Source organism: Drosophila subobscura, chromosome A (genome assembly GCF_008121235.1).
Source record: "Drosophila subobscura isolate 14011-0131.10 chromosome A, UCBerk_Dsub_1.0, whole genome shotgun sequence".
Taxonomy (NCBI): Eukaryota; Metazoa; Arthropoda; class Insecta; order Diptera; family Drosophilidae; genus Drosophila; species Drosophila subobscura.
The window spans coordinates 13,633,301-13,658,832 of NC_048530.1; the positions used below are offsets into that span (position 1 = coordinate 13,633,301).

Here is a 25,532-nt window from a genome sequence, read left to right on the forward strand (position 1 = left end):
TGATGGGCGGGATTGGCAATTAATTACATAAATATTTGTATGTTTTGTTGCAGATAAACGTAAACAAACACGATAAGCTAAAGACCTATCGATTACATGACCATCTATTGGAACATAATGGAGACGCGTTCTCCAGGACTACTTGATTAGAATCAGTGAATGGTAATCGCATATGATTAGTGATAATGATGCACAAAAATTAATGCAAAAGGTTTGTAGAAAATAAGCGCAAAATAGTAAAAATTGGGTACTCATCGATTGCTGAAATATCGATGAAAGTACTCACACATTATAAGCGATATCGGGAAAGTAGGTCGAAGGATCTTATTTTACAGGACAGTGAGGATCTATCCTGCCAATGTAACAATAATCTGAACATATTAAGTCTTTTAAATTATTTAATTAATTGCATTAAATTCGAGCTCAAAGTATCTTCAACTTATCGTTAAAGTTCCTCTCGTCTCCATTGTCTATCGTCTGTGTAAGTCGTGAATTGTCCACCACTGGTGTCGTTTTCGAGTTCGGGTTTGTTGTTTATTCGTTCACACACAATCGGCGCTCGGGACATAAAACAAATACGAATAATGTAAACTTTGTGCTGCAGACTATTCTTCGTTCATTCCCCCCATCAATACCGGTAATTGTGCGAAATTCTCGGCACTACGACAAATTTATAATCAAGACGAATCTCTGCCATTTTTAAAGGCACCGAATCTCCCATACAATCGCAGCACGGACCCACAAACTGTCTCATATATTCTTGTAAGGCACATGCACAAAAACTAGTGCATGTTTGAGTTATAACTAAAGTGATATTCTGTTTGAAATCTCGGTGGTATAAAGGTGAGCTATTTGAGTATAGTTTTGTGTGTTTTATCTAATTTTGTTTGTAATCCCCTCTAAAAGCAATTTGCCTTGTAGCACACGCACACACAGGCAGGTAGCTTTTGTGTGTGCCAGCGTGCGTGTGTGTGTGATGCGTGAATCTTGGCTTTGATTTCGTAAAAAAAAAAACCAAAACCCATTTAAATAATTTAAAGGTCAATACGGGCCAGGCCTTTATTCCCATGAGAGTTACTTACTAATGCCAGCCCCCCGCTCAATATTAAATTTCTCAAACTACCAAAATGTTTTTAAAATGTCAAAAAGATCTGTGAGTTTTATCTCAATTTCACTTTCGACCCACTTTGGTGGAAAATGTAAAATGGAACTCGTAACAAGGCTAAAGTACGTGTTCTGATTGGGAAATGAATGTTTGTTTTTGTATAATGCCAACCACCCTACCTTATTTACATTTACTTACGTCGTACTGTACGCTGTTTACATATAATACCATATCTGTACTTATTTGATCGTATGTCCAGCCATAACTTCTTTGCAACTAATATTGGCAAGCCCCAGTCCAGTGATTTTGAAACCAGATACTTGTATGTGCATATCAAAAGCGTGAGCAGCACCTCCCATAAGTAAAGAGATATATTTCAAATAAATATTTGTTGATCTGTTTGTTACCCACCCGTAACCGAGCCCGAGCCCGAGCCGCACATGGCATGAAAATGTCGAGCAAGATGTTTTTCATACCACAAAAAATTATGCAAACTCCACAAAAGAAGAAACCCTAAAAAGATCTCAGATTCGTGGGTTCATTCACTGATAAGCAAAGATATCTTGAATCATATTTCATGTGTGTTTATTTGTATGCGTTTTATCTACCCCCAACTCCAACTCCACTCAACTCCCCCCACTCCCACACACACAACTTTCATTTTTGCCGTCCGAGTGCGCTAGATTTAGATTTCAAAATTGTAATAAAAACAAAACATTTTTCTGAATTTCGTGACCGACTTTCAGATGGCGTCCAACGCTTCGAAGAAAAAATCCTCTGGTATGCGCATATTGTGGATACCAGGCAGAAAATCTCACCATCCCAAGGGCCGCCTAAGCACCACCAGTAAGCACGTCTCGTATTCGGGTCCGCAAAAGAAAAGCGAGGTGTGGTCCTTGGGAGGCAGCAAGGCACAGACCGAGCTGATTGACTTGTAAGTAAGAGGAGGTTTTTTTGGAGGAAGATATCCAAACTATAATTCAAATGCAAATGCATGCCATGCCCTCCCCCCATAAGCTGCCCATGGATACATATTCGATTTCTGAACTAATAATAACAATTTTACCTACCCATACCTGACACACTGTCTCTAATCATTGCACACACGGCATACGCACTCGCAATTGTTGCAGCAATAGATTCTCTGATCGTATTTATTCGTAATCTTTCAGCCCAATGTCGGAGGGTCTCGCTGCAACACCATCGTCGTCCCTGAGCATTGTGGCCACTTGCTCGTTAGTTCAAAGCGTGAAACACGATCATCACACTTCCATTGATGATATAGTCGGACTTTCCGAGACTGCCACATTGCCCGCTGCGCCAGGAGCTGCAGATACACCGCCACACAGTCCACTCTCTGAGGCACCATCGACACCGTCCACAAAAGCCATGACCTCGCCCAATGTTATAACAACAGCAGAAGTGCAGAACCTGGTAAGCTAACGCTAAAGCTGGGAACGGCCACTCATAAATTGTAATTTTCCATCTGTTTTATGCTTGTAGCACAACTTTATGAGTCCGGATGATCTGCCCAAGGTGCCAGGGCATCTTGCAGCCACAGCAGAGGCTGAATTGGCTCTTAACAGCTCGGCAGGAACGACAGCTTCGATAGCAACGACATCGTCACCAGAGGCAAACCGCAAGGCGGAACCCCAGCAAATGCCAGCAACATCGCATTCGCAGCAAACCTCACCCCAAAAGGCCAAATACAAGAATCACAATAACAATCAGGTATGCATAAAGCAGCATAAAGTAGCTTAAAGATTGCTCTCAATGAACATTCTATCGTGTTACTTCACAGGAGGATATCAATTCGATTGAGAGCATCTCCAGTTTTCCCCGCTTTCAGGGGAACACCGCTGATTTTGATTGGATCGATGAGATGGTGCAGCAGCGCAACTGCAACGAACTGATGCACAAGAATAAGCGCAAAAAGGCCTCGAAAAAGGCCATTGAGAGTCTCGAAAAGGATCAATTGGATGGCAAGACCTACGACTACAAAACAAAGGCCAATATTGATAATAATGATGGGGATGAAAAGATGGTCACATGCCTATACTATTCGCTCATGTGCTGCGACTGTACTATATCATAAATATAATGAGCGCTCATATACATACAATATCCATGTAAAATACCTCTCTAAAACTACCTATGTATAAACTATGTACGTTTTCGATACGTACGATACCTTTTAGAAGTATAATAATTCCTCGAAACAGACATTTAGCATAGCAACAACAAACAAAAAACATTGAACAGCGACAGACAGAAAAATAACTGAAGTATTAACGAATTTATAATGATTTACATGAAAGGTTACATTATAATTAACAAACAACAAAGCAACATTCAAATTGAATGCCCGTACTCAATAAACGAATACGAGTTAGTGTATCAGAAAACACCCTCCGTTTTTGTACATTAAAGCTACATTTTGCACTTTTGTAAATAAAGTATTTTTTACAAAATACAACCTAAAATATTGAACATTGCTTTTATTATTTAAACGTGCAGATAAACCAAATGCGAAGGTAGTATTCAATTATTACATAACCAATACTTGGACATTAAATATAGGGAGGTACGACTCCTATGTAGATTCTGTGAAATGCAGCAGGAAACATTGGAATCATCCTATTATGTGAAGCAGTAGATCTCTAACTTTAAAAACATTGCCTCGCTCACTGCATTTATTTTCCGAACCACTAAAGAACAGTATTTGTAATTCAACATATTTTGTAATAACATCTTTTTAGATCATTCTCTCATTGTCAATATTTGTCTTTTCCATGCAAAAGACTTGTTGGTGTCTGTTCATTGTAGCCTGTCTTTTATGGCAAATTGAAGCAGCAATTAATACTTATTCGAAGATGCAAAGCATCCCAAAACCATGACTGACTGCCGGTAACTTTTTTTGGTTAACTTTTGGTCTTGTTTTATGACCAGTTTAAATCGTAATAAAAACCAGTTTGAAAGCCAGAGCCAAAATGATTTTTCGATTGATCTTATTTCGAATTAAAAAAAAAGAGAACTAGGTGCGTGCGAGCTATACAAACAAGATTCGCGAAGGTAAGGCAAAGAGAAAGTCTAGGTTTTTCTGGTGACGTGACTTGGAATGATCCCAAACAAAAAGTAGAATTATGCTGGGTGGCTGGAGATGCTGAAATAGGGACAATGACACGACAATTGGTTTTTTCAACTTGACATAACATTTTTCATAAAAATTTAATACAAACATTAAATTTACAAATATATATATAAAAACAATTCACAATCACATATAAATTTTTATCATTTTTTTTGTTTTTCGGGATGTTAAATATTTCGATTTCGCTATATTACCTCCAAAGTAAGGTTTGTTTTTTTAAAATTTACTAGTCCAGAGAGAGAGAGAGAGAGAAAGAGTGGGAGCGCGCAAGAGAAATCCAAGAGAAAATCGCGTTGTCAATTGCGTGTTCAATCAATCAATCAATCAGCTAAGGATATTATTGCTACAGCTAGTAGTTGTTGCTGCTGCCGGATCTCTGTACGTGTTCTTGGATATAATATCATCAGGTTCTCCTCCATTTCTATTTCCATTTCCATTTCCAATCCCGTATTCATTGCAACTTCTTCTCTTTGGGGCGGTGGCACCGCCTCCTGTCTTGCAATGAAACTCAATCGCATCAATATCTTTTGTACTCTCGATGTAAAATTCGTTCCCATGTATTGTGCCTTTGGGGTCATAAACGATCCGCTTCACCTCTGCCGTTACATCCAACATATCATCCTCAGTATTATCAGCATCATCCTCCTCATCGGTGTCATCGTCCTCGCCCACATTAAATATAAATCTGGCCTCATTGCTTGTCTTTGCAGCTGAGGCACTGCTATTGCGACGACTGCCTCCCGACGACTTGCTGGCTATCTTTCTGTATCTTACGGAATTTCGGGACACATGGTTGCTGTTGCGCTGCAGAAAGAACAAACATTCATTAACAAAAGCTGAAAATAATTCATAGATTTCTTGTTACCTGTAGAACAGCAAAAATAATGGAAAATATGGTGATAATCAGCAGACAAATGGCCACTGCAATGGCCGTGATGGCCGTCAGAGGAGAGTCCAGCCGCACAAGGAACTCATTGCCATTGCCCTCACGGCCGCCAAGCTGGGCATCAGCTTCAGCATCGCCGGCACTTTTGTACATGCTGCCACTGCCAATGACAGTACGCCGTTTGCCGCCAGTAGAGGTAGCTTTGCATTCACCTGCAGACAACAGAATGGACTTTAGAATTATGAGAATGTAATCTGGTTGGTTATTCTTACCCGTTTCCTTGTCGCAATGGCAACATGCTGCTGATATTGTGGTGTCGTTGGTGTTGGTTTGATTCTGCTTGCAGCATGGCACACACTGGCTGTTCAGCTGATCCAAATGAAGCGGCGGTGCGCAGTTCTTGCACGAATACTGGCCAGGTCCCAGGCAGGAGCGGCACGAGTCGTGGCAACTCTTGCAGGTGGATGTCGTAATGTCGTAGTACTGTGAGCTAAGGCACTCCATGCACAGTCCTCCATCGAGCATAAAGTGTGGCGGGCACGAGGAGCAGGCCAAAGGACCGGCATCTGCAACAAACAATTTATAATTGATGAAAACCTGATGGAGAACAGACTTTTCCCCATATACCATTGCATGTCTTGCAATAATGATGGCACTTCTGACAGCCAAAATCCGACTTGTAGAAGCCCTCGGGACACTCTGGATGGCATTCGCCGGCTGCCAGCTGCCAGCCGGCAGGGCACTGGACGCACTGGTTGCGACGTGGCCCGCTGCATGTGTGACAGCTGAGATAGCACTTGGCACAGATACCCCGATCGCTATAGTAGCTGTAGAAGATTTCAGTTCAATTATATATTTGAGTAAGCAAATGGAATGCACTAGGTAAACATTTACCCATCGGCACAGGTGGTGCGGCATTCGCCATTCTGCAGTTCGAGGCCCTTAGAGCAGTTGCTGCAATTGGTGCGCGATATGCACTGGCTACAGGTGTGCAGGCAGGGCGAACAGACGCCCGTCTCCATGAAGAAGCCATCCTGACAGCCGCTCACGCATCGGCTCAGCTCTAGCAATCGATTTGCTGGGCAGGACATGCAGTTCGTATCGAGAGCTCCATTACAGCTATCGCAGGAGGCATGACAAGGACGGCATTGACCCTCAATCTGACTAAAGAACTCGGCTGCAAAGGATGAAGAGCAAAATTAATAAAAGAAACAAAAGAGTGGGAAGGTTAGAATAATTTGACTTACATTCATTGCAGGCCTCACTCCCGGCCACAATGCATTTGTCCTTCTTGTTCAGCGACCAATTGGGAAGGCACTCGGAGCATATGCCGTTGCTGGTGCAGGTCTTGCAGCCCTCCTGGCAGGGCATGCACTCCAGCCGCTTCTTGTCCGCATAAAATGCATCCGGACAGCTATTAAGGCATTGGTTTTGCCAGGCATAACGACCTGATCGACATGTGATGCAGTGCTGGTCCGTGGGGCCATTGCATGTACCGCATGTCGTGTGGCAAAAGGCACATCTTTGGGAATAGGAAATGGCAGGGTTACAATTTGTATTTAAAGAGCGCACGCACTGCCGCCCCGCCACTCACTTGTTATCCTCCGTTTCGTATGTATCCAGGGGACAGGCCGAGTAGCATTTATTCTCATGCATCACTAGATGATGGTCACAGCTGGTGCAATACTCGGGATGGTCCTGGCAGGAGGCACAGTTTGGTTCGCAAGGAGCGCAGGTTCGGTTTCTGCTATCTGTTTGGCAAAATTAAATTGAATTGAAATGCCTTCAGTTAATTTGTATCTCTAACGGGAGCTCCCCTCATTGCTAAGCCACACAGGAAGACTGCAATCAGTATTTATAGCCATTTCGATTATACAACCAAACTCTTTTTCATGCTAAAGCAGGAAAAGGAAAGAGATGGCTATACTTAAGCATTCTCTCAATAGTTATTCGATTGTTAGAATGATTAAATGAATTAATTATAAACGAATTACAGCCTCAATTGCACTTTTGACTTTTGAGTTAAATGATTTCTGGCAGAGAATTAAATATCAATTAGCGTCGCTTTTTTGGGAGATCAATTCCATTTTGATTTATCTTTGGCTTTTGCTTACTTTCAAAGTAACCATCTGGGCAGACTTGCAGACAGACAGCCAGATCGATCACATGCAGATGGGCTGGGGCACAGGTGAGGCAGCTGTCGGGTCCGGCGCCAGCGCAAGTCTCACAGGAGTCGTGGCAGGGCCAACAGATGCCCACTTGATTTGGAAAAGATCTAGGCGGACAACGGCTCACGCAGGTGCTGTAAATAACAAATTGTAATTGAATTAAGTATACTTTTAATGAGGATTTGCTGCTGCTGCTTGCTTACTTGTCCAATCGATAATGACTGCACGCCACACACTGTGTGGGTCCACGGCCATAGCAGCCCAGGGAGTCGCATTCGGCATCGCAGGAGTACAGCACAATCTTGCTGGCATCGCCGGCTGGCGCTTCCTTCAGCTGGGCGGCCGTGACATTCTGTCCATCTAGCGTAGCGGTGGCCGGCTCTGGATCCGATCCGGCACTGGTGAATATATTCTGATAGTTGAGATATCCGGCAAAGCTGTCGGTATTGTAGTTCCCTCCCTCATTGGCCGGCTGGCCGATATTCGAGGCGGATGGAAAGAGAAACGGATTGGCGCCCCCAATTGGGCTGCGCATCTGTGGATTGCCATTCAGCAGCTCCGACTTGAGACGCATGGGCTGATTGGATGTGCCATAGAAGATCAGCTGCCACTTGGATAGTATGCCCGGCTGATTGACCCTTCGACGGCCAGCATTTATCACCTGCAGAGTCCAACGTCCCTCGGCCTTCTCGCCCCAATAATGCACGCTTAGAAAAGGCCAATCGTCAAAGTTTGACTTGACAATGTCGCGAGGTCGCTCGAACAACAAAGTGCTCGTTGTGCCCATCGGCGATGTCAAAAGAATCCGTAAGTTTCCTCTCGGAAAGAAGCGTAGGGTAATACGACACTGGACATGCTCTAGATACCGCACCTCATTGATCGTTCCCGCACAGCCGTTCACATCCATGTGGGTGGAGAGGGTAAAGCCAAAGGAGCCCTCGATTCTCAGATCCTCGTTATTCTCTCGCGACTTGCATATGTGTTGCGGCGGGACTGAGGTCCACTGCTCCGCCAATGTGACCATGGCACCGGCATCCATCAGTCCGTAGCCAAATTTGTGACTGTATTTCCGCTTCACGCCATTCAGAGTCCATCCGCCCTCCTTCTCCAGGGGTGAGGGTCGCGACGTATACACCACCAGGTACTGCATATCCCGCCAAGTGAGATCCGGATTTGCCTCCAACGCGAGGGCACAGATCCCAGCTGCCAGAGGGGCTGAAGCCGAAGTGCCCGTATGCTCCACTGTGCATATATGATCGGGTCGCAAACGTCCATCCATATCGACGGTGGCCACACTCTTGTCATGGCCAGGCGTGCCAGAGCTGTAGGTGGTCGCCAGCGTTGAGGAGCATTCCTCCAAGTACCACGGTTTGAAGCCCGCCTGCGTGGCACTCGATATGGAGAGGGTGAAGATCGAATTGGTGTAGCCGTCGCAGTTGCACGAATCAGTGTAGCGGCCACCGTTGCCCGAGGCCCAAACGAATATGGAGCCACGTCCTTGCCGTCCGCTGGTCACGCCATAGATGAAGGCGCGACGGGCCAGCGGGCCGGGGCCATCCACCGTAGAGCCATCGTCCTCGGGGCCCCACGAGGCACTGTAAATATCAATGTGCGAGGGATTCAAACTCAGTGCCTGGGCCTCCACCACATCATTGACTTTGCCATCGAGCATGCGTACTCCTAAAGAGGGGGACGTCACAAAAGGGCACTATAAGCCAGAAGGATCTCAAATGTGTCCAGATTTACTCACCACCAATGCTGGCATTGTAGGCCACACCCACGCCGCAGTAGTTATTAAAGGCCACGGCAGCCACTTCGCCGGCACAGCGTGTTCCATGCTTATTGTCGCCATTATCCTGCGGCGTAGGATCCGAATCATTGCCATTGATATCGAATGATGCATCGGGATCCTAGATTATACAAACTCCATGTAATTAAAACATTTTCACATGCCACAGTTTTGAGAATATTTACATAGTTCTGGGCCAGATCTGGATGATTTGTTTGGATGCCATCGTCGAGTATGGAGACGACAACACCTTTGCCGGTGTAACCCTTTTGCCAGGCAGGTCCCACATTCATATCCAGGCCATCTTTGGCACCGCCGTTCTGTTTGGGAGCGGAAGCAAAAGACAGAAATGTAACGGGAATTACGTTAGTGGATGCTGCTAGTGGTTTAAACAATCCCACATCTCTAGGATATACTCGTATGCATAGGAAAAAGGGAACAATGGCAACATGGGTATTCTAATCAATGTTTTAAATCTTCCTAAAATAAAAGCAGTCGCAACAGCAGACAGCAACGCGAAACGCATAAGTGGCAGAAGTCTCGGTGTTATTTGTTTTCCTTATAACAACAGTGAATGCCGACAGAAGTGTATGGCATTACACTATATTTTTGATCGGCCATACTTGAAAATGCATTAAAGTTGACATTTCTTTATTTATTTCGTGGCTTTAATTCGCAAAAAGAAATCTACTCATTACTCGATTTCTCACCTAATTCCTCGATATTCCTCCTTGACCACTAGGCCTACGAACTATTTTTTATCTTGTGCAACAAATAAAATCAAATATGTGAATCTCTTCGCTTTATTTCAGATTTAAACGTAGGGTACTTAACAAGTCGACAAGGGACAAAATTAGTCACAACTGCGGCTGTCGTTTGGCTTTTGGTTTCTTGTTGCTGTCTGCTGCTGATTTTGATATTTTTCAGGAATAAGCTCAAGCTACAGCAGTTGTTCAGAGAAAGTGGGGGGAAGGGCTTCCAGAAACTTTTGCTACTTGTATTGTGCAAAAGAATACAGAAGTCAAACACTGATTCTAATAGATCTACGTTTTGGTTAGAGAAACATGCACACATAAATATTACCGTACATACAAATATTTAAAGAACAATCTACTCGTACCAATAACAGCCGGAGGGAGGATAAACAAATATTTAACATGGGTAAAGGTAACAACAACAACAACAACAACAAGCATGGCATGCATTTTGAAGTGAGAGAATATGGATTTTACATACTTTACTCACCAGATACCACTGCTCCTTGAACAAGGGATCCGGAAATATGGAATGTGAGCTCACATCACGATACTCCAAGCGTGGCGAATGTGTGGATAGATGCGACTCTGGGGAGTATGGAGAAAGATGCGATTCGTCGGATGCATAGTCGCTGGAGGGACGCAAAACATTATACGGACTGTAGGTGGGCAGATCCTGATAGGGACCATCGCGCTTTCGGCGTACTTTCTCATGCTGCTGCTGCAGCCATTTTACCTATAAGAAAATGGTCCAAAATGTGTTTACATATTCGGCCTTAAAGCAAGGGAATATCCTTGTAAATACCTCATTCTCCGATCTTAGATCACTCTGATGCTTGTGACTGGAACGCAATGAGCGCTTCGACACGCGATGATGCTGGAAGACATAATAATCATCGAGTGCTCCAATCTGCACAGAGAGAGAGAGAGAGAGAGAGAGAGAGAGAGAGAGAGTGATGATAAAATGTGGGTTATTGCTGTTGGCAGGCGCCTTTGAGTCGTCCACATACCTGACCCCGATTCACGAAGCCATACTTGTCCGCAATGACATCGGCCACATATTTGCCAGCCGGAATGTGCACGGCAAACTCATTTGTGTAGATTGCCTCCTCCGGAATACTGTAGGGGCCAAAAACGTCGTTCTCATTGAGGAGATGCTGCTGTTGCTGCTGTTCCAACTGCTGCTGCTGCTGCTCGTGTTCACTGGCATTTAAATGAGTATTACTTATGACCTGCAACTCCTCTGCTAGGTCCGAGACAGAGTCAAAGTCAGGGTGAGTGTTGAACCTCGCGGCGTTGGCCTTGTGGTAAGTGGTTTGGGTTTGAGTGGACAAATTAACAGCCGGCGCATTGCTCTCATTCTCGCTGCTGCTGCTGCTATTGAGTATTCTTCGTGCGGCATTAATTTGTTGCTGTTGTTGAGTTTCGTTTACGCTTACGCTTTCGCTATATCGATGAGCACTACTAGTGTTTCGGCTTAGGACTACTAAAACTAATAAAAAATATATACAGCTCTGTGCCATTCGATTAAATGTACATAAATAGACTCTATTGAGTTTTGCATATGCTGCTGCTGGTGGAGGATGCGTAGGAGAAGGAGCTCTTCTACTGCTGCTGCTGCTGCTGCTACTGCCGCTACTGCTGCTTCTAGTCTTTGTCGTTGCTGTTGCTTTCGGTAGCGTTTGTTTGCAGTGCTTTCGATATGCGGGCTCTCTGGCAGGACTCTGTCTTCTGCCCTGCTCCTTTATGATTGGGAGGATGTTTCCTGTTGTTGTGCTGCCTCCTATATCAAGCATTATACAACTATTGTTCCAGCTGAAGGAACGGAGCGGAGCGGAGCGGAGGGGGGTTTTTTGTTTAGTTTTTATTAGGGTAGTTTTATTCTCCTGAAGTGTCCTTTTGCAGCGTGTCGTCCGTGTCCGTGTTCCTTTCTTGTGTCCGTACTCATGTATCTACTATTTGTGGGCTCTGGTATCTGGTGTATCTAAAGATAGAATATAAATAAACGCAGGAGTGAGCCTTACTCTTAATCCATCCATTATTAATTGCTTTAAAAAGAGTAAGAAACGTGCAACGTGGGCGTCTGTCCGAGTGGGAGGCGCACATCTCTGCTGATTCATGACCCCCGGGAGTGATGATAAAACGTTTCAGTTGCAATTTTTTTCTTTCTGTCTTTTTTTTTTCTTTGTTATCAGTTTCCACAACGAAGGTGATTCCCATTGAGTGACGCTCTCGAATATGCATATGTATGTAAATATATTTATTCTCTCTCTGTCTGTGGTGATGCAACAGAACAGAAACAGCAGCACTCTGTAGGGGGGTCTTATAAACAATGACTAAGCAAAGTCATGTCTGAATATCATTAATTTAATAGTGTAAAAAAAGAAACGGAGTTACCCTGGAAATCTTTCATTTGTTATACAGAGGAGCTAGCTATACCCTAAAGCCTTTCTCTCTTAAGCCCCCCAATCCCTATGCCTGGCAGACGAATAAATTACGAGTGCACGAGTGTGGGACTTCTATTCGATTATTCAGAATATGTGCAACATGTAAAGGCCTGGGTACAATGCTTGCGCATGCCACTGCCACAGAGAGTACTTGTAGATTATGTATGTACATATGTATGTACAAATGTATGCACATAGATGCATCATATGAGAAAGGAGAAGTAGCGAGGAATCAAAATACGAAGAAGAACTGACATAACCATTTTGATTTCCATTCCCCATTCCTTAAGCGATTGTGCACGTCCCGTTTGGGTTTTGCAGTTGTTGTTTTTGTTTTAGGAATGTACACGGAGAGAGAGACAGAAAGAGAAAGATTTGATACATACGGTACATATGTACGTGCCCCTCTGATGCACATGACGGTTGAACGGTATTTATTACCGATAAATTGGTGGTACCGTAAATTTTTGGTAGATAGGTACACTACCGCGGGCACGTAGATATGTATTGGTACAGTACAGTGAGATTTATGTGACCAAAAGTTTATGCATGTGAAGCGTGGGAGGAGGTGCCGAAGGAGTAGCAAGTGCAGACGGGCATATCCGCATGCACCGATGGAAAAGAGGAAAGGAGAGACAGCAACCATGAAGACGAGGAGGCTCTTTAACAATGTCTCCCCTCCCCACATTGATTCCGGTTTCTGTTTCACTGTGCCATTTCGCGTTTTATACAACATTCAACTCAACTTCTAGTTTTGCGAGTGGTGGTGGCTTGTACATCCATCTCTGTATGTATGTATGTACATATGAACGCACATAGTATGTATCAATTATTTGTATAATACACAGATTTTTCCTTTTTTCACACACAGATTTCGCACTAAGTGTGCTGCAACAACAATGACACCGTTTTTTGTTTTGTTTTTTTTTTGGCTGTGGGTGTAAGTATGGGTGTACATTTGATAGTGTGTGACGGCGGCGGCAGCTCAAACACGCACACAAACATACACAGTCGCAGCAAGTACGTAAGAGTTGGCATTTTGTACACACATACATACAAGCATGCATATATGAATGCACGTAGTGCATAGACAACAGTGAGACATACGTATGCATGTACATTCAAATTTATGTATACATCAAAGCGCATCAGAAACAACAAAAAAACTGAACCCGTTTTGTCGTCGGATGGATGGAATCATGGATTATAAGTATTACTCGGTCACATTTTTGGTAAATACATAAATCACAGCCAGTTTTTGGCACGGGACTGCTGGTTGACCGTTGACGTCTAAGGGCGCGGGTAGGAAGCGCTTTACGCTTTATCAACACAGCTAAATCCGAAACAACTGAGAGACTGAGTCGCTGATACACTGATTGCGAGAGAACGCGTGCTTACCATGCGTACATATAGGAACTAACCGAACGGACCCGACCCGACCGTTACGAACAAACGACGACGACTGCGCTGCGCTCCAGCTTAAACTGAACTTTATTTTGAAGTTAATACTCGTACATACGTATGTACATACATACATACAGAGCCCGAGCCGCTGCCGCGAGACGCCTGCTTGGCCGTGCTGTGCTCTGCCCGTGTTGTTGGTTGGTTGTTTCTTTCTTTCTCGATGGATTTTGTGCTAACCGCATATACATACATACATACAAACACACAATCGCTCAGTCTTGGCTTACATATGGACATTCGTACATTCGCTTTGCCGCCTTGCCCGTACATACACAAACACTGGCACATACATATGTATGTATATGAGTGTCTCTCCCCGAAAGCACAGCTTTAGGAGCTTTCAAAACAAAATGAAATGCAAAACATAACACGCAACGGTGCTGTAACAAAACTAATTAGTATTACGTACGAATGTATGTATATGTGTGTGTGTGGGGGTGAAGAGACACCACATACATTTGTACATACACATTTAAGACGTGTTTTCCTATGCAATCGACTAATCAAGGTATATGGAGCAGAAGGTAAGACGGTTCAGGAAAACGGTTTACAGGCTTTGATGAGTGCGACACCTACATACATGTAGATGGCTCAAAAAAAAGACTATTCGTGGTCGGGATGGACCTACCTTCCATCGAATATACCTTGCAGATGAAGATGTATGCTTGGGGTCCATACATAGCCAACCATTATGCATAAATACATATATGTATGTTAAGTGTTTAACAGTATGTGTGCTGACATTCAACCAAGAGATAGCGGTAGCGTCCAACACCGTGCAAGGTTTTTTGGTTATTTTTCTGTTTTTCAGAGAAGATTAGCGTTTGCGAGCTAAATTTGCAAGTTTTTTTTTCTTTTTTTGTACATATACATACATATGCACACGAAATAATTATACCACTGTGTTTAGTTTTTGGTAAATCCAATGGTATTTATATGGTGCTACGTATGTACATACATACATATGTATGTATGCATCTCCAAGCGCGAAGGTAAGCGCTGCTTCACATCACATGAACATTCATGCATACGTACATACATATGTATGTATGTGCATACTTTCGTAGTTAGGACAGGTTATGGTTTGCTTTTAATAAGAATGAATAAGCCATGCACACAACCGTACACACAAATGTATGTACATATGTACATACATATGTATACGTACATACATACTTGAGTTCTCAAAGTTAACAATGGACCTTAAAAGTACACCAAAGTGCTTTGTCCATTAAAGTACTCATGTCCAAAAATTTGTCATGGCCACAACTATTTATTTTTTCACAGAAATGGTTAACAATTAGTTCTTGTATGTGTAAAATCTAAACAAGGAAGAAGGGAAAGCTAAGAGCGTTTGTATAAATAAAAATAAATATATAGTCATGAAAAATCACACGAAACATCGACAGTCGTCCAGAAGAGTTTGTCTTGATTATTTTAGACAACAAAAATATATCATTCTTAAGATCACTAAAACGTTCTGCAGCAAAAAGAAGTAATGTAAAATAGTAAAGGGTGTCCTATTGCTGCTTATCTAGAGTTTAAAAATTCGTTCTTTTCTGGTTGGCAAAACATCTGATTTTAATCATATCGTCATCTGACAAGTTGCTAATGTTCCTACAACCTATTTTTATCCCTTTGAGATCACAGCTTTCACATATTGTAGATCTTTCATTAGCCAAACTAAATAATTAAAAGTGTGAAACACCTTAAAGCAATGTCGTAATTGCTGGGCTGGCCAAAGTTTGATTGCTTGGCTAAATGGCAGGAAATTTGCCAACTAGTTCTGGAAAAGTTCTTACACCTTTCTAGGCGACACAATGACCAGTGACTAGCTGCTTAATCATGTACTCTTCAGCAGTTTGCTGTGATATTCAACAATCAGTCACGGTCGCGTGCGCATGCGCGTGTCCCAATAGGTGGGTGGGAGAGTGAGAGAGGCAAGCGGCAAACAAACACAAAACAAAAAGCACAGCATCCGCGGATGTACGGGGATATCCATACAAAAATATGTACATATGTACATACATACATCGATTGTATGGGTGATTGTATTGGCGAGTGCAGGCTCGTTTTTTACGCTATATTACGTCACATCTCTGAACCGTGTTTCATTTTACATATATGGGCAACGCTAGTTGTTGGTGCTGTTTGCAGACACATATCTTATTACATACACTGCATCGGCAGTCGGCAGTCTGGTGCCGGCTTACCCTGTGCGGTCAGTGGCTCAAAGCACGCCAAGAGCGCTATTTTTGTGCCGGGTCTACTATGAGTACTCGCACATACATACATATGTACATATGTATGTATCGTACATACCTGTATGTATTTTGGATATACCACTTTTCCATACTGAACTAATTTAAGCAAACATATGTATACATATCAACAGATATGTATGTATGTACATTCATATGTATGTGCATAATCAAAGTGGGGAGGCGGCTTTGCAGATGTTTTTTTTACGCGGCACTCGGCGTAGAGTTCAAGGGTATATTGTATTCATGTAGGTGTATGTAACAGATTGATGTAGAGAGAGAGAGAGAGAGAGCGAGAGAGAGCTGAGCTGGAAAGCTTTTTCCCCAGTATCAGTTTATGGTAATTCTTGATCTGGATCAACGGCCTTAATTGCCTTTCATGGCTGCTGGCACTTCTCTCACTATTTATTTTCCCAAGCCTTTTTTCGTAGTCTAAAATCTTGGCAACAACACCATTATTGGGTATTTCTTTAGAGGGGTTCCGGTCGCTGCAGTGATTTTTGCTATTATTATGACAGTTGCACTTTTTTTACACGGAACAAAGTGCCAACAAATTTATTGGCTCTAAACCCCCTTATCACAGCTATTTATTTCGTGGTCATCCTGCCAAACGGGTCGCCAACTGACAAATAGACCCACAAAAAAATGCTGGACAACAGGCAAAGTGGTAAAACGACAGTTTCTTACTATCAAAATAAAAATACGTTGATAGAATATCAATTATTTTGGCACCACTGTTGATTTTCAACACAACACAATATGGTATATAAGGCCGCGAATCGCTTTCTCATTTAGTTTCAATTGAATATTATGTATATTTTAATACATGTTGCACAGTGTACCTCAGTGGAAAAGCACCTTTATCAGTTCACCGAGAGAGTGTTTAATTGATTGCATTATTATTAGTAATGCTATTTATTTAAATATAGTTGCTGTCAGATGCTTTTTAGAGAGTATGTGCATTGTGTGGTGCAATTAAATGTAAGCTATTTTTTATACCATATTTGGTTTATTGGAATGTTCACCGATATATGATACCCACTAAACTAGATACCATTATGGCGCAAAGAAACCAAAGAAATATTTATAAAATTATATCATGCTATAATATTATATCATGTTCCGTTTGAGTGCATAATTGAAAGTTGAACATCGTTTGTCACTTTCAGGAACCACGTGCCAGTCCATCCACCTGTTTCCATTTTAAAGAACTCTGCAGTGGCCAAGTGCATCGTGCAAACTATTCGGGAGTAGCAATGGTCGCCTGTGGCCTCAAATAAAGTCGTCTTTCCAAGTACTATCGTTAGGTTTCCAAAGAGATGGAAGCCAGCAGAGTGATTGCAAGTCAGTTTATTGGCTCTTCTTAAAACGGATGTTAAAATTAAGTAGCACACACAGACACATGTATCTAAATTGAGACCAGTGTGGGCAGGTTTTTTGAAATTAAAAACAGTCTAAAAATATCCCTAAACGGTGAGACTCGAATCGAAAATCAATCAGCAAAGTATTTTTGCCTTTTCTTGGGCATTCTCCCTTGCAGCAGTCGCTTGAGCGTCCCGATTGCAGCATTTTTGGTTGCATAAAGCACTTTTTCACTCTTTTTTGTACTTCTCATGAAGTCTCTTATATCGAATTCGCTTGCACGTGTCAAGAATCAATGTCTAGCCGTGTCAGTTGGAAGCGATGGGATACCTAATACACTTAATTCTATCAATTGTTAAACAAAACATATGCTGTCTTTTAATTTAAACAACAATTAGCAATAAATACAAATTACGAATCGGTTCAGAATAGATACTACTACAACGTACACTTTTACAAGATACTGCAACGTTTGGGCACCATGAACCTTCTGTTTTTTTTTTGACATTGCGCTGAAATTATATAATCATTCAAGCAAAAATCGAGTCGAATGCTGTTTATGTACGTACGCTCTGAAAAGAAATGATTCCATAAATATGGTATTTACAAAGAGATTATTTAGCCACTTACTATGTCTATATTTGACATCATAACAAATCCTGAGTGGTGGTCTAATTTTATATCTATTTGTTGCTCCATAATTGAGGTATGGTTTGATTGTGCTTTGCATTTGCGTCGAAATTTCGGCGGTTGTTGTCTCCAGTGGTGATCCTCCTGGTGGGCCGCCCCCTGGTGAGTGTCCTCCAGGTTTCCCATCCTCTGGTGGTTCGCTGGTAGTGAATGATGACTCTAAAGATGACTCCCTTGTCGTACCTCTTTCTTCAGAAGTAGTGAGTAACTGAAATACATCGGACGTACGGATTCCTCTTTCCGTAGGATCAACTGCGATTGATGGGGAAGCCCCAGGTTGTCCAGGTTGTCCATCCTCTGGTGATCCTATCGTAGTTAATGATATCTCTAAAGAACCCGGCTTCGAATGTTTTCCTTCAGAAGTACTGAGTAAATTCATTAAATCAGAAACAAAGATTCCTGTTTCTGTGGCATCGACTGAGACTGGGGGTGACTCCCCTGTTTGGCTAGCCACTGGTGGTTCGATCGTGGTGAATTGTCCACCAGATTGTCCATTTTCTGGTGGTTGCCCTCCAGATTGTCCACCATCTGGTGGTGATGCTCCAGGCTGTCCATCCTCTGGTGCTGCTCCACCAGGTAAACCAGATGGTCCATCCTCTGGTAGATCGATCTTAGTTAATGTTGGCTGTCTTCCAGGCTGGCCACTCTCTGGTGGTGGCCCTGCAGATTGGCCAGACCCTGGTGGTATACCTCCAGATTGTCCATCCCCTGGTGGTTTGAGCGAAGAGAATAACCCCTGTGGTGGTCCTCCAGACTGTCCATACTCTGGGGGTGCTCCACCGGGTCCAGCAGATTGTCCTTTTTCTGGAAGTGGTTCTCCAGACTGTCCCTCCTCTGGTGGTTGTTCTCCAGATTGTAAATCCTCTGGCAAATCGATCTTAGTTAATGGTGGCTGTCTTCCAGGCTGGCCACTCCCTGGTGGTGGTCCTGCAGATTGGCCAGACCCTGGTGGTGGACCTCCAGATTGGCCAGCCTCTGGTGGTTTGATCGAAGTGAATAACCCTGGTGGTTGTCCCCAAGGCTGTCCATCCTCTGGTGTTGCTCCACCAGGTCCACCAGATTGTCCATCTTCTGCTAGTGGTTCTCCAGATTGTCCATCTTCTGGTAGTGGTTCTCCAGATTGTCCATCTTCTGGTAGTGGATCTATAGATTGGCCAGCCTCTGGTGGTTTGATCGAAGTGAATAACCCTTGTGGTTGTCCCCAAGGCTGTCCATCCTCTGGTGTTGCTCCACCAGGTCCACAAGATTGTCCATCTTCTGGTAGTGGTTCTCCAGGTTGTCCATCTTCTGGTTGTGATTCTCCAGATTGTCCATCTTCTGGTTGTGATTCTCCAGATTGTCCATCCTGCGATGGTTTGATCGAGGTGTATAACCCTGGTGGTTGTCCCCAAGGCTGTCCATCCTCTGGTGTTGCTCCACCAGGTCCACCAGATTGTCCATCTTCTGGTAGTGGTTCACCAGATTGTCCATCTTCTGGTTGTGATTCTCCAGATTGTCCATCTTCTGGTTGTGATTCTCCAGATTGTCCATCCTGCGATGGTTTGATCGAGGTGTATAACCCTGGTGGTTGTCCCCAAGGCTGTCCATCCGCTGGTGTTGCTCCACCACGTCCACCAGATTGTCCATCTTCTGGTTGTGATTCTCCAGATTGTCCATCTTCTGGTTGTGATTCTCCAGATTGTCCATCCTGCGATGGTTTGATCGAGGTGTATAACCCTGGTGGTTGTCCCCAAAGCTGTCCATCCTCTGGTGTTGCTCCACCACGTCCACCAGATTGTCCATCTTCTGGTAGTGGTTCTCCAGGTTGTCCATCCTCTAGTGGTTTGATCGAAGTGAATAACCCTGGTGGTTGTCCCCAAGGCTGTCCATCCGCTGGTGTTGCTCCACCACGTCCACCAGATTGTCCATCTTCTGGTTGTGATTCTCCAGATTGTCCATCTTCTGGTTGTGATTCTCCAGATTGTCCATCCTGCGATGGTTTGATCGAAGTGTATAACCCTGGTGGTTGTCCTCCAGACTGTCCATCCTCTGGTGTTGCTCCACCAGGTCCACCAGATTGTCCATCTTCTGGTAGTGGTTCACCAGATTGTCCATCTTCTGGTTGTGATTCTCCAGATTGTCCATCTTCTGGTTGTGATTCTCCAGATTGTCCATCCTGCGATGGTTTGATCGAGGTGTATAACCCTGGTGGTTGTCCCCAAAGCTGTCCATCCTCTGGTGTTGCTCCACCACGTCCACCAGATTGTCCATCTTCTGGTAGTGGTTCTCCAGATTGTCCATCTTCTGGTTGTGATTCTCCAGATTGGCCATCCTCTGGTGGTTTGATCGAAGTGAATAACCCTGGTGGTTGTCCTCCAGACTGTCCATCCTCTGGTGTTGCTCCACCAGGTCCACCAGATTGTCCATCTTCTGGTAGTGATTCTCCAGATTGTCCATCCTCTAGTGGTTTGATTGAAGTGAATAACCCTGGTGGTTGTCCCCCAGTTTTTTCAGACCCCGGTGATGGTTCTCCAGATTTTGCATCTTCTGGTGGTGGTCCAGGCTCTCCATCCTCTGAAGCTGGTTGTCCAGATTCCCCATCCTTTGGATGTGCGATCGTAGTGAATGAAGAAACTGGTTTCGTACGTTTTTCTTCGGAAGTGCTGAGATAAATGTTTGAACGGGTCGTGAGAAATCCGCTTTTTGTGGTGTCCGCTATTAACAAGTCATCGATGACAAATAGCCTGTTTGTAATTTCAACGATATCAGTGTATTTTTTCGACTGCACCATTGGTTCACGATTTGGACTTTCTGCTGAATCCAATAATATTTCAGATATCGAGTCTGCGTCTGCGGGAGAGTAGTCCAATGAATTAATCATTGAAGGCTCATCCATCGACAGTTTATCCGAAGAGTTGCTAGTGGGATGTATCGTGGGCTGTGTATCTAAAACGAAGTCCCGATCTGAACTATTTGTGAATGGTTCGAAAGGTTTAGCTAGTGCGTCAGCGTCTAAGTCTGCGGGAGATACACCTGAGTAGTCCAATGAAGTTTCCGTCGAAGGCTTATATACCGATGGAGTAAACGGAGGATTTATTTCCGGGTACCCCGTTATCTTTATTGTAGGCTGTGTCTCTAAAACGGAAGCACGATCTGGACTCTCTGTGAATTCCTCAAACGGTTCAGATATTGCGCCTGGGTCTGCGGGAGATATGCCTGTGTAGTCCAATAAGTATTCCATCGAAGGCTCATAGATCGACACTGTATCCGAAGAGTTGGTAGTAGGATGTACCGTCAATTGCATCGTAGGCTCTGTCTTAGAAATGGAAGCACGATCTGGGCTTTCTTTGGTTTCCATAAAACCTTCAGATATTGCGACTGTGGGAGATATATCTGAGTAGTCCAATGAATAAATCGTCGAAGGTTTATAGTTCGATGGTGTATCCGAAGGCTTTCTTTCCGGGTAACCCGTTAACTCTATCGTTGGCGGTGTCTCTAAGGCGGAAGCTCGATCTGGACTTTCTTTGGATTCCTCCTTCCTAGGTTCAGATATAGCGTCTGCGTCTGCGGGAGGTATACCTGAGTAGTCCAGTGAATATTCCGTCGAAGGCTTATATATCGATGGATATACCGTTAACTTTATCGTGGACTGTATCTTAAAAACGGATGCAAGATCTGGGCTTTCGGTTGATTCCCAGAAAGGTTTAGAAACTGCGTCTGCGTCTGCGGAAGACAAACCTGAGTGGTCCAATGAATTAATCGGTGAAGCATCAAATATCGACAGTGTATCCGAAGGATTGCTTTCCGCGTACCCCGTTAACTGTACCGTGGCCTGTGTTTCTAAAACGAAGGCACGATCTGGACTCTCTGTGAATTCCTCAAAAGGTTCAGATGTTGCGTCTGCGTCTGCGGGAGATATATCTGAGTAGTCCAATGAATATTCCGTCGAAGGCCTGTATATCGATGGTGTAGCCGATGGATTGCTTCCCGGATATACCGTTAACTTTATCGCGGGCTTGGCAGAAGCCCGATATGGACTGTCTGTTGATTCCCCGAAAGGTTCAGATATTGCGTCTGCGTCTGCGCGAGATATACCTGAGTAGTCCAATGAATATTCCGGCTCATACATCGGCATTTTATCCGAAGATTTGCTAGTAGGATGTACCGTTAACTGTATCGTAGGCTCTGTCTTAAAAACGGACGCTCGATCTGGACTTTCTTTGGTTTCCTGAAAACCTTCAGAACTTGCGACTGTGGGATATATACCTGAGTATTCCAAAGAATAAATCGTTGAAGGCTTATATAATGAGGATGTTTCGGAATGATTGCTGGCCGGGTATACCGCTAGCTGTATCGTAGGCGGTGTCTCGAAAACGGAATCACGACCTGGACTGTCTGTTGATTCTCCAAAAGGTTCAGATAATATGCCTGTGCCGGCTGGAGAAATACGTGAGTGGTCCAATGAATTAATCGTCGAAGCATCAAACATCGACAATGTATCCGTAGGATTCCTTTCCAAGTCCCCCGTTAACTGTACCGTGGCCTGTGTTTCTAAACCGAAGGCACGATCTGGATATTCTTTGGACTTCTCGAAACGCTCAGATATTTCATCTGCGTCTGCGGTAGATATACCGGACGTTTCCGACCTTGAAACCGTTGTTTCTGTATCCAAAGTGGATTGTCGAACTGGACTTTCGATGGACTTCGCTGAAGTTTCAGCCATTGATGGCGTATCAGAGGTAAGCCCGGATATCGTGGAGTGTATGGCTAGTTGTGTCAGCGAATCGAATGTAAGCGGTCGAATTTCTGACGACTCAAATTTAGGCTCGGAATTTTTGGGTGTTCCCATAGAAGCTTTTCCAGGGGATTTCGATAATGAAATCGTCGATTTTCTGCTCCAAGTGGATTTCAGAACTGGACTTTCTGTGGTTTTGACTGAAGTTTTGCTTGACGGTGTTGAGCCTGAAGGAATACTGGTATGGGGTTTTGATGGGGCTTTCATTGTGGAAATGGATATTAGATCATGTGATTCACTTTCTTTCTCTAGGTGTTTTAATTTTGTTGGTGTACCAGCAGTGCCTTTTCCCGTAAGTTCCTGTGTCGATCCTTCGATTTTCTTGGTAGATTTCAGAACTGAAAGTTCTGTAAATTTCGTTGAAGTTTCCCCTTTCGATGGTGAACGTGAAGGAGCACTGGTAAGCGTTTTTGATGGGATTGTCTGCGATGTGAAAATAGACGTTAGATCATGTGCTTCACTTTCTTTCTCTTGGGGTTTTGATATTGTGGGAGTACCAGCAGTACTTTTTCCCGTGAGTTTTGATAATGGATTCGTTCCTTCTGCTTGTTTTTTTGATGCATCCACTGTACGTTCTGTGGACTTTGCTAAAGTTTTGGTTATTGATTGTGCATCTGAAAAAGTACTAGCTGGGGGTTTGGTTTGGGTTAGCAAAGTCGGTATTGTGGAAGTGGTTTTTTGATCAAGTTTTTCAGTGGGCTGAATTTCCGACTTTAAGGGTTCAGAAATAATGGGTGAATAGTTGAATTGGAACGTTGCAGGCCCTCTTCCTGTGGAGTGTGCTTTCAATAAATTGGTCGACAAACTTTCATGTCTTGAGGATCTATCCAAAGCAGTTGATTCAGTCAATTGCCCCGTTGGTTGTGCAGTCAATATGGACTCATGATCTCTATATTTTGTCGATTCCCCAAAAGATTCAGACATCGTGTCTGTGTCCAAAGGAGATCCGTATGTGGATTCCGATGAATATATCGTAGAAGGCTCATTTATCGAAGATTCCGTTGACTGTATCGTAGATTGTGTCTCGAAAACCGAATCAAGATCTGGTATTTCTGTGGATTCCCCAAAAGGTTCAGACATCGTACTTGTGTCTGATGGATATCTGTGTTTTGAAGGCTCATTTATCGGTGGCTTATACGTCGGGTTGCTAGCAGTAGATTCCGTTGACTGTATCGCAGATTGTGTCTCGAAAACCGAAGCAAGATCTGGTATTTCTGTGGATTCCCCGAAAGGTTCAGACATCATGCCTGTGTCTGAAGAATATCCGTCTGTGGACACCAATGAATAAATTGTTGACTGCTCATTTATCGAATATTCCGTTGACTGTTTCGCAGATTGTGTCTCGAAAACCGAATCAAGATCTGGTATTTCTGTGGATTCCCCGAAAGGTTCAGACATCATGCCTGTGTCTGAAGAATATCCGTCTGTGGATTCCGGCTCATTTATCGATGGTGTATCCGTCGGATTGCTAGCAGGAGATTCCATTGACTGCATCGCAGATAGTGTCTCGAAAACCGAAGCAAGATCTGGTATTTCTGTGGATTCCCCGAAAGGTTCAGACATCATGCCTGTGTCTGAAGGATATCCGTCTGTGGACACCAATGAATAAATTGTTGACTGCTCATTTATCGAAGATTCCGTTGAATGTATCGTAGATAGTGTCTCGAAAACCGAAGCAAGATCTGGCCTTTCTGTGTATTCCCCGAATGGTTCAGACATCATGCCTGTGTCTGAAGGATATCCGTCTGTGGACACCAATGAATAAATTGTTGACTGCTCATTTATCGAAGATTCCGTTGACTGTATCGTAGATTGTGTCTCGAAAACCGAAGCAAGATCTGGCCTTTCTGTGTATTCCCCGAATGGTTCAGACATCGTACTTGTGTCTGATGGATATCTGTGTGTCGAAGGCTCATTTATCGATGGTGTATCCGTCGGATTGCTAGCAGGAGATTCCATTGACTGCATCGCAGATTGGGTCTCGAAAACCGAATCAAGATCTGGTATTTCTGTGGATTCCCCGAAAGGTTCAGACATCGTGCCAGTGGCTGAAGAAAATCCGTATGTGGACACCAATGAATAAATTGTTGAAGGCTCATTTATCGAAGATTTCTCAAGTGAAGCGAAAGTGTCTTTTCCTGGTGGTTCCGAAGAAATAGTCGGTCGTTCTGTTTGAGCAGTGGATGTCAGATTTGGACTTCCTGCAGTCCTTGCTGGAGTTTCTGCTACCGATGGTGTCTCTGATGAAGTACTGGGCAGTATATTGTTTTGGGCTATCGTTGACACTGGGATGGAAGTGGATGTCTGATCATATTCCTCGGTCTCCATTGGATGTTCGGATTGTGTGGGTGTACTGGTAGTATTCTGCCCCGGAGTTTCTGATAACATTTCTGTTTGATTAGTCAATGACCCAACTGAACTTTCCGTGGACTTCGGTACAGTTTCGGGCATTGATGGGGTATCTGAAGAAGTACTAGGCGGGAGATTGGCTGGGGCTATCATTGACACTGGGGTGGAAGATGTCTGGTCATGTTTTTCATTTGAATCCATTGGAGGTTCGGATCGAGTTGGATTGCTAGGAATATATTTTTCGGGGTATTCTGGCAATGGTTCTGTTTGATTTATCGATGTCCCTACTGGACTTTCGAAGGACTTCGCTGAAGTTAACGATGGTAAAGAT

General features: G+C 43.7%; 3 protein-coding genes across 9 annotated transcripts; 1 reads left to right on the top strand and 2 right to left on the bottom strand.

Annotated features, from left to right (window-relative positions):
• The first annotated feature begins 495 nt into the window (after positions 1-495).
• Positions 496-3,409, top strand: LOC117889629. Of its 2 annotated transcripts, XM_034794082.1 has the most exons (5): positions 496-843; positions 1,852-2,039; positions 2,278-2,539; positions 2,609-2,836; positions 2,907-3,409. In XM_034794082.1, the coding sequence occupies exons 2-5, from the start codon at positions 1,852-1,854 to the stop codon at positions 3,198-3,200; spliced, it is 972 nt and encodes a 323-aa protein (XP_034649973.1). In that variant the 5' UTR covers positions 496-843; the 3' UTR covers positions 3,201-3,409. The 2 variants fall into 2 exon arrangements, with proteins under 2 accessions (XP_034649973.1, XP_034649974.1); XM_034794083.1 differs by lacking the exon at positions 1,852-2,039.
• Positions 3,410-4,406: 997 nt separating this feature from the next.
• LOC117889628 (furin-like protease 2) lies at positions 4,407-13,803 on the bottom strand. 6 transcript variants are annotated; one of them, XM_034794081.1, is made up of 16 exons: positions 13,700-13,803; positions 11,465-11,838; positions 10,865-11,233; positions 10,660-10,764; positions 10,336-10,590; positions 9,285-9,419; positions 9,061-9,220; positions 7,514-8,990; positions 7,257-7,444; positions 6,737-6,893; positions 6,390-6,664; positions 6,037-6,319; positions 5,770-5,969; positions 5,415-5,708; positions 5,122-5,354; positions 4,407-5,060 (listed from the first exon to the last, which is right to left on the bottom strand). In XM_034794081.1, exons 2-16 carry the CDS (start codon positions 11,648-11,650, stop codon positions 4,581-4,583), a joined length of 4,797 nt encoding a protein of 1,598 aa, XP_034649972.1. In that variant the 5' UTR covers positions 11,651-11,838; positions 13,700-13,803; the 3' UTR covers positions 4,407-4,580. The 6 variants fall into 6 exon arrangements, with proteins under 6 accessions (XP_034649972.1, XP_034649971.1, XP_034649970.1 ...); XM_034794080.1 differs by having other exon boundaries at positions 10,345-10,442; positions 10,515-10,590; positions 10,865-11,838; XM_034794079.1 differs by having other exon boundaries at positions 10,336-10,442; positions 10,515-10,590; positions 10,865-11,838.
• A 6,090-nt stretch (positions 13,804-19,893) lies between these two features.
• LOC117895660 (mucin-3A-like) lies at positions 19,894-23,932 on the bottom strand. The gene is made up of 2 exons (XM_034803481.1): positions 20,097-23,932; positions 19,894-20,047 (listed from the first exon to the last, which is right to left on the bottom strand). Exons 1-2 carry the CDS (start codon positions 23,930-23,932, stop codon positions 19,894-19,896), a joined length of 3,990 nt encoding a protein of 1,329 aa, XP_034659372.1.
• Between the last annotated feature and the right edge of the window lie 1,600 nt (positions 23,933-25,532).

Coding starts and splice junctions, on each gene's coding strand:
- LOC117889629 (XM_034794082.1), top strand. CDS start 1,852: ATGGCGTCCAACGCTTCGAAGAAAAAATCCTCTGGTATGCGCATATTG. Junction 2,040..2,277: donor CAGACCGAGCTGATTGACTT/GTAAGTAAGAGG, acceptor GTAATCTTTCAG/CCCAATGTCGGAGGGTCTCG. Junction 2,540..2,608: donor CAGCAGAAGTGCAGAACCTG/GTAAGCTAACGC, acceptor TTATGCTTGTAG/CACAACTTTATGAGTCCGGA.
- LOC117889628 (XM_034794076.1), bottom strand. CDS start 11,650: ATGCTTGATATAGGAGGCAGCACAACAACAGGAAACATCCTCCCAATC. Junction 10,765..10,864: donor GCTTCGTGAATCGGGGTCAG/GTATGTGGACGA, acceptor CTCTCTGTGCAG/ATTGGAGCACTCGATGATTA. Junction 9,420..10,335: donor AGTGGTATCTGGTGAGTAAA/GTATGTAAAATC, acceptor GCTCCCAAACAG/AACGGCGGTGCCAAAGATGG.
- LOC117895660 (XM_034803481.1), bottom strand. CDS start 23,932: ATGTCTGAACCTTTTGGGGAATCCACAGAAATACCAGATCTTGATTCG. Junction 20,048..20,096: donor GCAACACCAGAGGATGGACA/GTCTGGAGGACA, acceptor AAACCATCGCAG/GATGGACAATCTGGAGAATC.